Source organism: Hyposmocoma kahamanoa, unplaced genomic scaffold (assembly GCF_003589595.1).
Source record: "Hyposmocoma kahamanoa isolate Upper Pololo Valley unplaced genomic scaffold, ASM358959v1 99879, whole genome shotgun sequence".
Taxonomy (NCBI): Eukaryota; Metazoa; Arthropoda; class Insecta; order Lepidoptera; family Cosmopterigidae; genus Hyposmocoma; species Hyposmocoma kahamanoa.
Window position 1 is genome coordinate 440,884 of NW_020656077.1, and position 15,986 is coordinate 456,869.

Sequence of the window (15,986 nt, forward strand, 5' to 3'; positions counted from 1 at the left end):
TTACATTTGAAAGTATTTTATAATTGAAATTTCAGATGCTTTCGCAGTACCCAGTTGGTAGTAGGATAGTATTTTTTAATATGTATTTTGTGATTATTAAATAAATGAGGTTAATTTGCTGTATTTGTTTTAATACATATAGAATGTACGAGTATTTTGTGAATTAAATTTTTATTGAATTGATATTCAATTATTTTTTGTGAAATTACTCCACTAGTTTGTTATTATTAACACAAAGATCGAACACTCAGAAAAAAATCCTTCAACACAACTGTCTGTCTTGTAAGTTTACACTCCTAAACCGCTGAACCATATTTGATGAATTTTGATAGAGATAGATTTGACCCAGGAGAGGGACATAGGCTACTTTTTGTCACAGAAATAAATTTTAACGAAGGTGAAATAGGAAATGAAAGTTTGTATTGAGAACCAATAATTTCTTAAGTAAGGGATCTGAAAATTTTATGCCTTTCGTAAGAAATAAACAATGTTTCAGCGATTTTGACCAATTACCTCACCAGGTAAAATAGGGAATTATTTGAATATTTGTTCTTAATAGGTTACCTGACGTACTTATTCTGCGCAGACGTAACTAGTAGTATAACAAGACTAGTATGGCAACGTCATACAAATGTAGCTGCGCGTCCTGTATGTGTACACGCTCGCCGCGCGCTGTGTAGTCCGTACACGTCCGCACACATTTGCTAAATTTCGCAATACACTCGCACTGTACAGCGCGAGTCGTACACACGTATAAAAAATAACATTAAGAGGCAGACATGTACATTTTTGTATTTGTGATAGTTTGAGCAAGAGTACCTCAAATTCAAAATTGTTCAGCATTTCATTTATTTTTCATAATCATACTCCATAATGAACATACCAAACCGCGATACTGGTTTATAAATATTCATACACAAGTACCAACTGATTTAACAAAAGTTTATTTCAATATAGCATGAGAGTATCGTGATGAACACGCGCTGAACAGGCGGGAGTTCATAACAGTTAAAGTGCCACTCAGAGCTTTAAATAGCAAAGATCTGAGGGGTATTACCACTGTGCCCGTCACCCTGAGACATATGTTGACAAGTCCCATGTGCCTGTAATTTCACCAGCACCCTTACTCTTCAAAACCGGAACACAGTAATGCTGACATTACTGCTTGGCGGCAGAAATAGGTAAAGTGGCAGTACTACCTAGGACGATCTTTCACAAGGAACTGTACTGCTGCTGAACTTACTTCCCCACCTAACTAATTCATTGAATTCTATTTTAGAGACAGGAATAATCACAAGTCACATGTGTCACGTGAAGGTAGTCCTCCTTCATAAGAAGGGAGACAAATTCTCGATTGGCAACTATAGACCTATTAGCTTAGTGTCATTATGTTTATAAAGCATTTATTAAAGGCATCGAAAGCCGAATTATTAAACAACCTAGATCAACACCAACCACCTGAACAAACCGGCTTCCGACCCAACTTCTCAACTATGGACCACCTTCACACCTTTACATAGCCTTTGTAGACTATGCGAAGGCTTTTTACAATTTGGAACATTCTGCTATATTTCAAGTTTTCCAAAATCAAAACAGAAAAAACCTGCAAAGATTTAATAAAATTAGTTTATAACCAGTACCACAAACATCAGAATGGGTCAATACCCAAGTGACATGTGTATCTATTATTTGCATTTTCTTTTTAACTGACTTCTTAAAAGTAACAGGTTCTCAATTCGATTGTAGTATTTTTGGTGTGTTTGTTACACGATTATTTCGACATTTTATGAACAGATTTTAATGATTCTTTTTTTGTTGAAAAGAGGGTACCTCATTAGTGGCTCCATTCAAATTTGAAGGCGATATTCCTATTTACGTTCAAAAGTGGCAAATTAGGAGTCGGATTTCGAAGTAACCGTAACAATAATAAAAATAAAAATAAACACAAAAAATACAGTTCAATTGAGAACCCCCTTTTAACTGCCTCTGAGGCAGAACAGTTATTATGGTGGACTGCCACATAGGCGTCTCTGGTTCGATTCCTAGGCTTGGAAAAATATTTGTATGACCTACATTTATTTCTCTCCTGAGTTTGGATGTAATTTGTGGATGTCTGTGTGTGCGGGGCTATGAGTGTGTGCATATTATTATTATGTTCCTTTTTTGGAGTCGGTTAAAACATGTATGCCACTTTTTTCGGGTACCCTATGGTACCAGAACTTCAACAAAATTCTAAATGAAAAAGAAATCCTACGTTATTATTTGGATACAAAGCATCCAGTCACACATAGAACTTTTTATTATTTGAGAATAACTTTTTCACCGAAAAATGGAAAATGGAAGTACGTTATTAAAATAAACGATATTTAGAATTCAGAAACATGGAAAACTACTCTCGCCTTCTCTTTATTTTTATATAAAAATGTTTTTCGCATTTATTCCACATCTGGAATTATAAACGAGTCAAAAGAACTTGGTACATTATTAACTCGAACAGGCTGATTCCAGTTGGATTTTAATCTTTGACTATTTAGCATTTATATATTTTCATAACATGGTATTGATTTGATAATTTCTCGTAAGTATTGTAATAAATCGAGAGTGCGCCATGTAAATTTGAAACAGTGAATTTTTATATTTCAGAAATATCTTCAACCATTGAAAAGTCCTGAAAACGCTGGTCTCCTTGACGCCGTCCTAGTTGACGAGATATTCTATCAAGTACCTGGGATCCTCAATGTTCACCAGGTCTTTTTGGAGCAGCTGCGGAGGCGCTTAGAACAATGGGATATACACCAAAAAGTCGGAGACGTTTTCTTGGAAGTGGTAAATTGAATATAAATAAAGTTTTATTTTTTCTTGAAAAATCTTACAAACTACCTACACACCAAGGTTCGAGTATCTAAGTGGAACGTTCAATCATTTGATGACTAAGCATTTTTTCGCAGTCCATTTAGCACAGGGGATCAATCAAAGAAAAATTATCTTAAATTCCGAATCTTTTCTTTAAATATTTAATGCGGGCGAGATAAGTTTCCACGTTATTTCGCAATGACGGATTATTACAATGACGGCTTCGGATGTAATATAGAAATCTGAAGTGAATTGGGATTAAAACATGGAATGTATCGTACAACTTATTTGATTTAATCGGTTATTGTAATTCACAACTTACATTGCTTTCAGTTTACAAAACCGGCTGTAATGGACACATACATGTCTTTTATCCACAACTTGAAAAAAGCAAAAGAGACCATCAAGACCGCTGCAGCTTCTCGCCCTGCATTTGCGAAGTTTCTGGACGCAATGGCTCGTGATCACAAAGGCAAATTGTCACTGGACCACCTTCTCATAAAGCCAGTTCAGAAGTTCCCGTACTACAAACTTTTGCTACAGAGGCTTATTAAACATACAGGTGACTAAATTTCGTTAGTTTTATAACGTAGATGTCATTGCAGATATGATTTTTATTCCCTCCTTTGCAGACTCATCACATCCAGATCACAAATTACTCCTCGAGGCTCAAAAGGAAGTGCTTGAATTATTAGAACTGATAAATTGCACAGAAAGGGAAAGTCTGGAACTCGAACAACAGCAGCAGACATTAAGAGATTTGGAACAAATGATTGAGGGTTTATCGAATCTGACGTCGGCAGAACGCACTTTTTTACGCTATGAGACAGTTTCGATGCCCTCAGCTCAGGGAACAATTAAAGACAGAGCTCTGTTTCTCTTCAACGACACGCTCTTAATAACAAGTGTTAAGAGGAGGACTGGAACCATCAAGAAACCCATTCCGTGAGTATTTATCGAGAGATAAGTTTATAGAAAGACTCGTCATGATTACGTAACATACCGAATTTTAATTTGCAGATCATACCAAACTAATATAGCAAGTCAGATGGAAGGAAATAAATATAAGTTGCTGATGAAAATACCTTTGACTGATCTCGAAATTGTGAAAGGTAAAATTTTAACCGTTTGTTGCCTCAAATATTTTCTTGTTTACTACTAACTGTTTATCTAATATTTCAGCAAAAGATGAAAATCTTAGGCGAATAATGCACGAAGTAGAGACGTTGTCAGCAGACGCAAACACATTGACTCAAATTTCTGAACAAGTGGCAGCTCTTCACTCACAACATTCGCAACTTGAAGAAATGGTGAGGGAGCTGCTGCATAATGTAAATAAGCAGCTATCTGAAACACAGCACTGTGACACGCAGCTGTGTTACATGGAGATCAGCCTGAATACTCCGTAAGTATAATAAATATAACTCAAAAGAATGCGAAGAATGCTCTCAATGATTGTTACGAATTTTCTAGGAACGGTCCAGAAACAGTAACGATCATATTTCCAAAAACTGAAAAAAGGACCATTTGGGAGGAGCTTATAAATGAAACCAAACAAAAATTATGTAAGTCAAGGAGGACCTTCATTACGCCACCGGTTTTCAGTCTTTGTTATGGTAACACGTTGTCCATCTAACAATTCATTTTGTAATATTCTAGGGGTATACGGTCAAGAGAGGCCAGCGCCAGAGTTTTTGTCCCCAGTGCCGATACGTAAGACCCGGGCTGGCCTGCAGTTCACTTGTGCTGCACCCACTCTTCCTCCAATTGGACAAGCTCCTGATGTTTGGGTGAGTTTGTCCTAGTCAATTGGGAAATTTTATTCAATTCTTTTAATCTTTTAATCATTTTATGTTTAAGATTTATGGTGTGTACGCCTGGTGAATGCTATTTTAAATTTATATTTATGATGCACTTGCGAATTATTGTAATTGTATTGATGCGTATTTAAACAAATCTATCAACTTCTTAAAAAGATTTAGAAGAATTGGCATGAAACAAAGTAACCTTTTGTTAACAGGTGTGCAACAGCGATGGCTATGTGGGTCAGGTTTGCGTGCTGACGCTGACCCCCAAGCCTCAGGTGACTTCGTGCAATGGTGTATGCAACGCTCGTATACTTTGTGTTGCTTGCGTGCCACCTGCGCCTGTACTCACTAGACAGCAGACTCTGGATATTCCGTAAGTGCTGTTGGGTCACGTGCTTTGAAAAATTACTCAACATCCTAATGAAAACAACGTCCTGCTTTGCTTTAGGAGTACCAGTTCGCTGAACAATGCAAGTTCAGTTAAACCTGATATCAGCATTTCGGATCCTGATGATAGCTGCAAGAACATCCGACTTGACAGGTTTGTCTTTATTATATAGAATACAAAACGTCAGCCAAGTAGACGGGCTTCTAGGTTGATTTTTAAATCTTATGAATGTTTATTTTTAAACTTAACTAAAATTGGAATTTCCAGCTCTTCGTCTAGCGATGACGAGGATGACGGATCATCGGGCAGTGATAACCAAGATGCTCAATTAGAGAGGTGCCAAGAACCGGGAACGGTTCGTCTCCACAGCAGCCTGTATACTGGACTTGGAAACGCCAAGAATATCTCACTCACGCCAAACCACAGCAAAAGCCTGAGCACTCCTCACACTGGGCAAAATATTCAAGTGCATCCTGTGGTAAAATCCAGTTCAAACCCCGCGGTCGATAAACAAGCCATGGGTATCACGTCTGGTGAGGACTTAGCACATTTTTTACTTTGCATCTCGGACAATTAAAATTATACGGTTTTTTCTGGTAGTATTATTTATATAGAAAATATTTTCGTTTAAGGTACTACTCCTAACTACTAATGAATTCTCTATCTAATAGTTAATCTACATATTACTTCTATTTATTCTTGTTTACTTAGGAGACCAAACTTCGGGGCACGACGTTCTATGCTGGGTAACATTTATCATATTTTTGCACGATTTATATCTGACCTTACAGCATTTGAAAAGTTTTCACTGACCACTGTATATTCAAGGTCTGCTAAAGGTAGAAGAAATTATCCTTTTAATGGAGTTTTTACGATCCACAAAATTCTATTTCGGTCAAATCACACAAAGAATGGATTAGATCTGCAAGTTCAGAGTTTAGAAATAACTATAATTTTGACTCATAAATTTATATGCGTTATGTATATTTAGGAACTCTTTCATCGCCGACCAGCCGTCAGTCCTCAGAGGATAGTGGCACCACAGCTAACCAGCCCACTATGTGGCTCGGAACAGAAGATGGTTGCATCCACGTCTACAACTGCTTGGACAACATCAGGATCAAGAAGAACAAAGTCAAGTTGCAACATAACTCGGGTGTTCATTCCATTGTGTGAGTTTTTATTAAGCAATGACGACATAATGATCATGTATAATTAATATTTTTAAGATTCTCCGTATCATTCTCCAAAATCCTTCCCATTCTATTCCTTTGAATGCTGTAGCGAACTGTAAATCCATGCAACACCGCGCCTTAGCGATTTTTTTTGTTTTTCCAAAAGTGATAGCTGGCTAGCTTTATGCGAAAATAGTTAACAACGTTCACCAATAATGTTTGAATGTTTGTTATGAGATTGAGAATACTATAATTTTATGTGGAAAACTCTCAAACTGACGTACCTTTTTAATTTCAATGTGTAAACTCTGTAACTATACACATTACAGAGGTACTTCAGTACCTTTACATTTTTGCAGGTACGTGGAGGGGAAAGTGTTCGTTGCGCTTGGAAACGGTGATCTTGTGGTGTACTGTAGAGATATAGGTAATTGTTTATTAAATTTTTTATGCACTTACACTTGAAAGGTAGCATGTCACATACAGAAATTCATTTACATCAAGAGTTAAATTATATAACATAGCTTTTTTTCTATATGAATTTTCGGAATACGTAGGGTTTTGGTGATCAAGGGGTAGAAAACAAGGTTATCTTTAAAAAATATGAAAGCATTTCTTGTATCTTGTGATTTTCTTCGCTTTCTGGACTAAAAGTTGGTTGGTACCCCGTATACTAGTTGCATATTAAGTAGGATAAGTATTGATAAGGTCAATCAGCGGTAACGGAATATTTTGGTAACATTTGTTGATTTGATACTGACACTTGTTACTCAAACTTGAGAGCAAATAATAAAATAGTGTTTTTAGAAAAATAGCTTGAGCCAAGATTGAACAGGTCTGCCGTGACGAATCATTCCTGCAATAAGATAGATCATGACTGAGATATCAAATTCCAGATGGATCGTGGACGGAGCGATCTACGATTGCGGTGGGCACGGGCAGCAGCCCGGTGGGCAGCATGCTCCTTTCCGGCGGTATGCTGTGGTGCGCCACACATGCATCGATTAAAATTATTAACCCGCATACATTGCAGGTATTTCATTTATCACGTCTATTTTATGACAGGTGTCCTTCATTTGCAAGTAGGGCTACACTGTATTCTTCTGAGCTCTTGAATTTTTTGTATCAAGCTTTATTTTATAGGTTTTACGATGTCTGTTCATATATATGTTTTTAACCGAATTCAAAAAAAGGAGGAAGTTCACAATTCGACTATATTTTTGATGTGTATGTTACGTCATAACTCCGGCCGGCATTTGTGAACCGATTTTGATGATTTTTTTTTTGGAAAGAGGGTACCATAGTACATAGGGCGTACTATAAGTTTCCGGAACTGGCCACTTACATAAACAATATTTAAAAAGTAATTACAACATTTGAAAATGGAACTATTCTCTTTGGCCGTAGAATACAGTTTGTTTCATCTGACTGTCACTTGTTTTCACAATGTGGCGTCATTTTAGAAATTGGTTGTCTACATCACCATGGATTTAAGTAGTGAAAATTTTCGTAGTATGATTTTCTACAACTTTAAGAGTAATGTAACAGCTCAGCTTCCCTTGGCTTCAAACTGCTTTTGGCGATAAAGTACCATGCAAGATGACTATTTATAGCTGGTTTGCAGAACTTAAACGCGGTCATGTGAATCTCAGTGACGAATTTTGTGATGGTCGCTCGCCCACTGCTGTGAACAACAAAAACATCGATGCTATATGATCAAAACAGACAGGCATGTGATATACTATGAGATTCGGGCATCTTTAGGCATAGGCATAAGTCAAATACAATCAGTACTACACAAATATTTGGGTGTGAAAAAGCTTTGCTCTCGGTGGATCCCACACAATTTGACTGAGGCTTAAAAAAACGTATCACGTCTCTTGGTGCAATGCCATGGTTACCAGATTCAGCGAAGGGGCGTCAAATTTGATGTCGGACATAGTAACAGGTGACAAAACATAGATTTATAGTTACGATCCCAAAACAAAGCAGCAATCGAGCGTATGGGTCTTTCGAGATAGTCGAAACAAAAAAAAAAGTGGCGCATGTGTAAAGTGCCTCTAAGCGGATGATTGCTTCTTTTTTAAATAAAACTGGACACGTGGCCACTGTTGCCTTGGAGAATCGTTGTACCGTGAATAGTGATTGGTACACGACCATTTGTTTGACGGAAGTTATTGTATTATTGTATTATATTATATTATTATATTATATTATTATATTATATTATTATATTATTGACAAACTCCGTAAAAATAACCGTAAACGCCGTATCATCTTGCACCACGGCAATGCCAGTTCTCACACGGTCAAACAGACAAATGAATTTTTGAAGGTAAACAACGTTGACCTTATGACCCATCCCGCGTACAGTTCCGCCCTGCCACCATGTGACTTTTATTTATTTCCAAAAATTAAGAACCAGTTACGCGGTCAACGACTTTCATCATCTGAAGAGGCTGTCAAAGAGTATGGAAAATATATTTCAGAGACTGTCACGGAGGAGTGGCATAAATGTTTTCAAAATTTGTTCATTCGTATGAAAAACTGCATTAACGCTAACAGAGAATATTTTGAGAAACATTAAATTCATTTCCGACCATAATTTACAGTATTTTTTTCTTATTCATTCCGGAAACTTATAGCGTCTCACGTATAGGTCCCATTAGTTTGAAGAAAATATTCCACCTATAAGGGTGTAAAGCTACGGGATGAAATTAGTTTCGCGGACTTTCTAGTAACCGATTTCAATAAAAGTTAGCTTGGCAACTAGATGTAATTCCACGAACTTTTGAGGTCGGTTTTTTTTAAGAAGTTGTGTTATTATAAAATATAAAAGTGTAAAGACACGACACATAAGCAGTATTATGATATATCTCTCTAGTCATTTTAAAATTATGACTTAAAATAAACACCCTTATTGAAAAACTAAGTTTTTTTAAATCTCGCTTTAATGTCTAGGTGGACGAAACATTCCAAATAAGTTCTGAGACGAAGCCGATCAGTCATATGGCTGTGGCCGGAGGGTCGATCTGGCTATCACTACACAACGCGGCACAGTTGCGTTGTTACAACGCTACCACTCGCGAGCAGTTGGCCGAAATCAACATCACTCCGCAAGTCACTAAGATGCTACACGGTATGTGTTACAGACTTAATTCATCCTAATGAATATGAATAAAAATAAAACTATTTTATCACTAGTAGTCGAATAAAGCTGTTCGAGATTAAAATCTCTGTTAGAATGCCTACAGCAGCGCTCAATTATTAAATAATTTTAAGTGTTCCGTTCAAAATATTATACATTTTAGGTTGCTCACAAACACTAGTTTTTTACGACGATAGTAAAAGAAATTCACACACTTTTCTCAAGCAATTTCTTTAATGCTGCTACGCAAACAGTGACAACGACAAGTATAGCGTATACTACGAATAACATCGTATTGTTCAATGATTGTTCCGACATCATATTTAGGCTTGTCTAATAAACATTCATTTGAAAGTAACGTACTGGTCAAGTATTACGACTCTTAGTTGAAGATAGAAAAAGTTGCTAATCAACTTCTGTCTAACAATTATCACCAAACACTGCACACGAAAACTAGGAATTAAATCATTACCAAAAGTCTTATCTGCAATTTCAGGATGCGATGATATAATTCGTCAGCACAAAGCAGCCTGTCTCCGTGTGACCGCGTTGCTGGCCCATCGCGACACGTTGTGGGTTGGCACCAGCGCTGGTGTGCTGTTGACCGCGCCCCTTCATAACTCCCCGAATCTACGCACTGGTATTTTCACGGTTCCTCAACTCACTGGTGAGTTTCTTTGTGATAAGCTCTGTGTGTTATGTTGTCCATAAATTTTGTAATATGCAAATGCAGATTTTATTTTTTAAACTTTATAAATGTACATAAATTTTAGACGAAAATGTGTTTTGAATGTTGGTGTATTGTGAAATGTGTCGCCATCTAGTGGCGTAGTCATGAAACAATCCACAGACACGAATGTACAAGGCTGATAGAACAAATTCCTCACGAAGTTAACATAGGTGCGCTTCGTCGAAATGTATTGGCCTTAGATAGATGGCGCACTATTTCGAAGTATTGGTTTTATAGCAGTAAATATTGTATAGTAGTCCATTTGTTGCAATTTTTTTACATGACCGACATAATAGAACTTCGAAATGTATTTGTTAAATAGGTTCCTTCCTTTTTGCATTTTTTATCCTAAATATGCTTTCTTTAGGCAACTGTTCAATATTCACGTATCTGTCAGTGAAATTCTACTAAATCACTTCACACCAAAATGTTTAAGGCACAATTTTGTTCGGAATAAGCTCCTATTACGACGACAGTCAAATTTTCATCAATGGCACGTTAATACTTGTCTAGAAAAATCGATAAACGAGACAAAAACTGGACATGTGTGACGTCACAATGAATCCACAGAGAAGACTACGTGTGTAGTCTTTGTAAAATTGTTCAATACCAGTGTGGTACATTGCCATCTGCCTTGTGGTACATTGCCATCTGCCTCGCACTATTAGAAGCAGGAGGTACGCAACACGCGACATATAAATACATCTCACTGCAACCTGAACTGCATTACAAAATTTTCCGATCATTTTCCCACAGATGGCAGGTTATGCAACTTACCTTTGAATTTTTAGCAACAACTTGTGCCGCAACTTTGTCTGCGTAGAATAAGTACTTCGAGTACTTAGCCTATTGAACTGTACTAATTATGATGTTTGACTATTTGTTACGTGCCATTCCATCCCCTATTTCACCCCCTTTAAGATTTATTTTAGTGACAAAAAATAGCCTATATCCTCCTCCTAGGTCTCATCTATCTTTATACCAAAATTAATCAGAATTCGTTCAGTGGTTTAGGCATGAAAACGTGGCAGAGTTACTTTCGCATTATTTTGGATAACCATATTGTACATATTTTTCAGGTATCACCTACGGGCACACTGGCCATGTGAGATTTTTGACACTTGTCGAAAATCCGGTGGTATCGAAACATTCTGCTAAACCTGCACAGACGACGCTGAAAACTAAAGCCATGACCCGCCGTTCCACTAACGCAGAGAAATTGCAAAAGCAAGCCGAAAGTACGCAGAACGATAAAGAAACGCTGATAATCTCCGGTGGAGACGGTTACGAAGATTTCCGAAGTTCCACAATGACGGAAGACGCAGGACGGGAGGACGCGACTAATCACCTTCTTTTATGGAGAATATGAAATCAGCATAAGGCCTACAGGGTTACAGCAGCACGTTCCACCGCTTTCCAGAGGAGGGCGATTTGGAATAGGAAGGAAGTGAAGCCAAAGCGTATACACCGCGATTTTTTAATTTGGCATCATGAGTATCTGATTTAAGGTAAATTCGTTTTTGATGGTCACCTAAGCTAGATCAATTTACAGATTGTTTGTAGTGGGCCTTATTAACTTTGATGCAAAGATTTTAAGTGTACGTGTTTCGACAGTCAGGTTACAGTGAATGGGAACATTTTATTCGTATGTGATTTAGTATGAAAAATAATTTTCGAACGACGCAAAGCCTAATATTAATTTAATGTTTAATCGAATCTGAATGTTAGCATTATTCCAGCTTTCATAATATTACATAAAAAAGTTAAACTCTCGATGTTATGTACTAATAAATTGAAGATAAAAATAATCATTTAAATTATCAAGCACCTTACATGTGTACTACTCAGTGTTGTAGAGTTATCTGCTCTGATATACTCAAATGTAGATTTATTTCCCAATGTGTAGTAAATAACCAAATGCAATCAATTTTTTGGTGTGTTTGCTGGATCGATGTCCTTAGATGTCACTACTCTGTACCTTCAAATCAGTACTGAATGTCATCGTGGACACTTTTAATTGATAAATGTTTGGGCTTGAGGTTCTATTTATTTTTTCAGCCCCTTTAAGAACCTCGTTTGGCGTCATCAGAAAATTTGAGATTATTAACTATAGGACATTTAATGTCAGAATGTTTAACTTCTTATTGCCATACGTAATATTATTTTAAATAATGTCTGTACTGTAAGTATATAAAAAATTTTCTGCTTAAAATAATAAAAAAATACAGTATTATTGAAATTGTCATAGTTTAATATTCGACCATCGTTTTGACGGCCTGTTATAGTGTCTTTTAGAATTTTTCAAATGATAATATTATGATATATAGTCGATATATAGTATATATATATATATATATATTTATGTATACGATTTAACTACAACTATTATACAGTTATCACTAATCGCAATACATTTAATAAGAGATGTTACGTATTAGGTATTGTTTCTGAAATTTCTCCGTAACAAAATTTCGAAGCTTTGAAATTCTGTATAAGTACAATAATAAACACATTGTATACAGTCTAAGTATACAATGTGTTTATTATTGTACTTTGTTTATTACCATTTATCGTAGCGATTTTTATTGAGCATTCATAGTATGTAATCATACCAAGATAGAGATGTTACACTGTTCCCAAATATTGTACTATTATATACATACAAAAAATCAACTGTGTTTGGGCGTTAGCCTTTGTTTCACTATTAAACTCCAGTCGAAACTATTGTCACTTTTAATCAAATGTTTTTTAAAACAACTTGAAATTTAGCTCAACTGAAGAAAAAGCAAACTGGGATGATTATTTAGGTGCAATAAAACTATAAGACGTACCATTAACGTCCACCATGAACGTAAATTCGCTAGCGATTTCATAAAATGTTTGCAACTTATTTTGGTCTTCTTGTGACGGTTTTCTAATCTTCTAATACTTTACGCCCACACTAAAGTCTATCAATACAGCAAAATTTACGGTCGAGAACTTCAGGAATGGCTCGTTAGAAAAAGTCGACAGTATTTCATACCCCACTTTCGCAGGTAATCATTACACTAGCATTAGTCATCAATGATCATTCATCATTATTGATCATTAATTTATGAACATTAACTTTTAGTACATAAATGTTACTCGGAATGTGTATGTTATAATTATATTTACATGTAGTTGATATAAAAATAGATATCGTCTAGGTTGGTGTAATGACTATCTTATTCTATATATGTCTCACAAATCCTGTTCACGAAGTTCTGCTTTTTATAAATCTGTTCCATTTTATAAAAAAAGCAGTTATTTTTTAGTATTTTGCAGCTTATAAAATAAGGTCCATGTCGTCTTAAATGTTTATCCTCTTTATTTAAATTAAAATATGACCGCGTACATTTTATATAATATGTGCTTATAATGTTGATTGCTCAAATCCTTGTTACCTTCCCCATAAATGTGAAAAAAAAACTAAATAAATATACGATGTTTGGATTATGTGTCCTATATATATATATATATAAATTATAATATATGATTTACGAAATAAATGAAGAAGTCGCACTAACGGTTTGTGTTTAATTTTTAGAGAATAACTTTTTGTAAATATTATCAGAAATATATTATATCGTGAGATTTAATATTAAGTTTTATTAATTATAGTATTTTGTTCAATCAACTCCTATAGCAAAAAATGATCGCACAGTTCAATATAAGCTGTCAAAAACGATTTTATTTAAAGATTTAGGTATACAATCTTGTGAGTAATGTTTACAATTCGTTGTTCTTAAGGTAAAATCACTTGTATTTCGAAGCAACTTATTTAATTAACTACAATTATTAATAATCAATTCAAGGGTAGGTAGTTAAAATAGCAAGATAATATTAAAAAATTGTATTATGTGTACAAGTTTTTAAACATCTACCTAAACGATACATTTTTATCATAAGTTACACAGAATAACCTTAAATTCAAAATGTAATTTTTCGTCTTCGTGCCAAATGCAGGTTAGGAATCCGGATAATAGTGAATTCAATTATTACATTTTTCACCAACTTCAATAACAAATTCTTCTAAATTAGCTTCATGGACGACTGTTCCGTCGCTTTTCTTGCCTCTGCTAACAAAGTATGGATCATTTTGGAGTTGGGCAGCGAGTTTTTTTAATATCGTCCTCCTATCTCGCTCGTTGTCATTGATATCTCTCTTCGTCTTAGTTGCCTCTTTTTTAATCATAATCAAGTCGACGACCGCACAGATAAGTTCCTTAGCTTTGTCAAGCCCTTCTCGCAAAACCGTCGAATTTCCAACCTTTAAATCCGCGTCTTTTTTGCCTCTGGCTATGTAATAAGGGTCATTGCGTACCGATTTTACTATCTCCTCGATTGCGCCACGTCTATCGCGAGCAGCTTTGATAAATTTGAAATTGATAATTTTTTTTTTCCCACGAGAAATAAAGTAAGGGTCATCTTCTGCCGAAGATCGGCTACTCCGTTCGACTACTATGTAACGAGGTTGGTCAGCATACATCCTTTCGTTTAAAACTGTGCTAGATTCCGAAAGCGTGGGATGAAATTCAATTTCAGAGTCCATATTAGTATCGTGATTTTTGTTTCTTCCTCCTTTAAATAAGCCTCTTAATTGACTGTTCCTACCTCGGTTAAACCAGTAGGAACTTGGAAATAATTTGTCGTCTTTTTTAAACCTGGCAAGATGTTCTATGTTTTCTTCCATTGTGTTAATCGCTTCTTTTAGAATTTTCTTTAACTGTTGCTTTTGTTTTCCATGAAATGGCTCGAAATATCTGCGCCTCCCACGAGTTCCCCAGAAAGGATCATTCTCCTGTCTTCTTCCTCTGTTGCCCCAAAATGGTTCATTTTCTTGTCTTCTGCCCCGGTTGCCCCAGAACGGCTCTTCATTAACTTCAGTATCTCGTCTTCCGCGGCTGCTCCAGAAAGGTTCATCTTGATCAAAGCGCCTGCCTCGTTGTCCCCAAAAAGGTATATCCTCACTCTTCATTTTATGACTCCAATACGGTTTATCTTCTTGCCGACGCCCTCTTGCTCCCCAGAAAGGATCATTTTCTTGTCTTCTAGTTTTCGACAATGACGCTGATGATAGGTAATTATTTTCTTCAATTTCATCAGAGTTTTGATTTTCATAATCTGATTCATTTTCCTTGGAATAATCAGTATCAACTTCGTTAAGTTTATGAGCAGACGTATAGCAATGTTTACAAATAATTCCAAAGTGATTACTTATGGCAGGAACTGTAGGGTAATCATTTTCGATGCTTTCACTACTACGTCTTCCTCGCATTCCCCAGAACGGAGGATCATTATCAATCTTTGTATTTGTTGGACTCTTTTCGCCACCGCCAAATTCGTCGATATATAGGGAGTTTGGATTTGAAAGTAAAGCCTTTTTTCCTCTAGTGGGCCAGAAAGGATTTTCGTTATCGTTGTTATTAAGTGCCCTTTTATTGCGCGAGACACTAGTTTTATTTTTTATATTGTTAGGCTTCTTATTATCATCATTGGGTTTTGTATGATTGTTAGTTATTCCAAAAGTAATTTCTATTGAGGCAACAAAGAGGAGCCATAACAAAAAGTGATGTCTTTTACGCATTTTTATGTTTTCTGTAACAATAAAAGGTGAACATGTATTTATGTGTCAGAAAAATACTCAACGTAATAGATGAAATCGCACAGCCAACGCCAACTCCCCCAAAGGGTTACATTTCTATTTAATATTTCTTATAGAATGTTTTTTAAAGAAATAGTAAAAATGAGTACAAATGTTATCACTTTTTAATTCGCTTTTAGTATTAGTAAGCAAAGCTGTAACAAAATAAATCATTTTACGTATAATACAATCGCTTGCAAAATAATAAAACTTTTTTCT

The 15,986-nt window shown here is 35.8% G+C and overlaps 2 protein-coding genes across 3 annotated transcripts in view; one reads left to right on the forward strand and one right to left on the reverse strand.

Annotated features, from left to right (window-relative positions):
* Positions 1-12,406, forward strand: part of LOC113239357 (rho guanine nucleotide exchange factor 17) — a 117,364-nt gene extending 104,958 nt beyond the window's left edge. For both annotated transcript variants that reach the window (XM_026476329.1, XM_026476330.1), the window contains 16 exons: positions 2,644-2,826; positions 3,187-3,415; positions 3,486-3,798; positions 3,874-3,965; positions 4,036-4,258; positions 4,327-4,418; positions 4,513-4,643; positions 4,874-5,034; positions 5,110-5,202; positions 5,317-5,582; positions 6,041-6,221; positions 6,584-6,651; positions 7,121-7,257; positions 9,186-9,363; positions 9,869-10,039; positions 11,182-12,406. In XM_026476329.1, the coding sequence (XP_026332114.1) occupies positions 2,644-2,826; positions 3,187-3,415; positions 3,486-3,798; positions 3,874-3,965; positions 4,036-4,258; positions 4,327-4,418; positions 4,513-4,643; positions 4,874-5,034; positions 5,110-5,202; positions 5,317-5,582; positions 6,041-6,221; positions 6,584-6,651; positions 7,121-7,257; positions 9,186-9,363; positions 9,869-10,039; positions 11,182-11,471 (2,808 nt within the window). In that variant the 3' untranslated portion in view covers positions 11,472-12,406. The remainder of the gene's footprint in view (positions 1-2,643; positions 2,827-3,186; positions 3,416-3,485; positions 3,799-3,873; positions 3,966-4,035; positions 4,259-4,326; positions 4,419-4,512; positions 4,644-4,873; positions 5,035-5,109; positions 5,203-5,316; positions 5,583-6,040; positions 6,222-6,583; positions 6,652-7,120; positions 7,258-9,185; positions 9,364-9,868; positions 10,040-11,181) is intronic.
* Positions 12,407-14,101: 1,695 nt separating this feature from the next.
* On the reverse strand, positions 14,102-15,783 carry LOC113239537. Its single transcript, XM_026476600.1, has one exon. It carries the CDS (start codon positions 15,708-15,710, stop codon positions 14,115-14,117), a length of 1,596 nt encoding a protein of 531 aa, XP_026332385.1. The 5' UTR covers positions 15,711-15,783; the 3' UTR covers positions 14,102-14,114.
* Positions 15,784-15,986: the final 203 nt, after the last annotated feature.

Bases quoted from the DNA above. Each gene is read 5' to 3' on its own strand.
- LOC113239537 (XM_026476600.1), bottom strand. From the start codon at position 15,710: ATGCGTAAAAGACATCACTTTTTGTTATGGCTCCTCTTTGTTGCCTCA.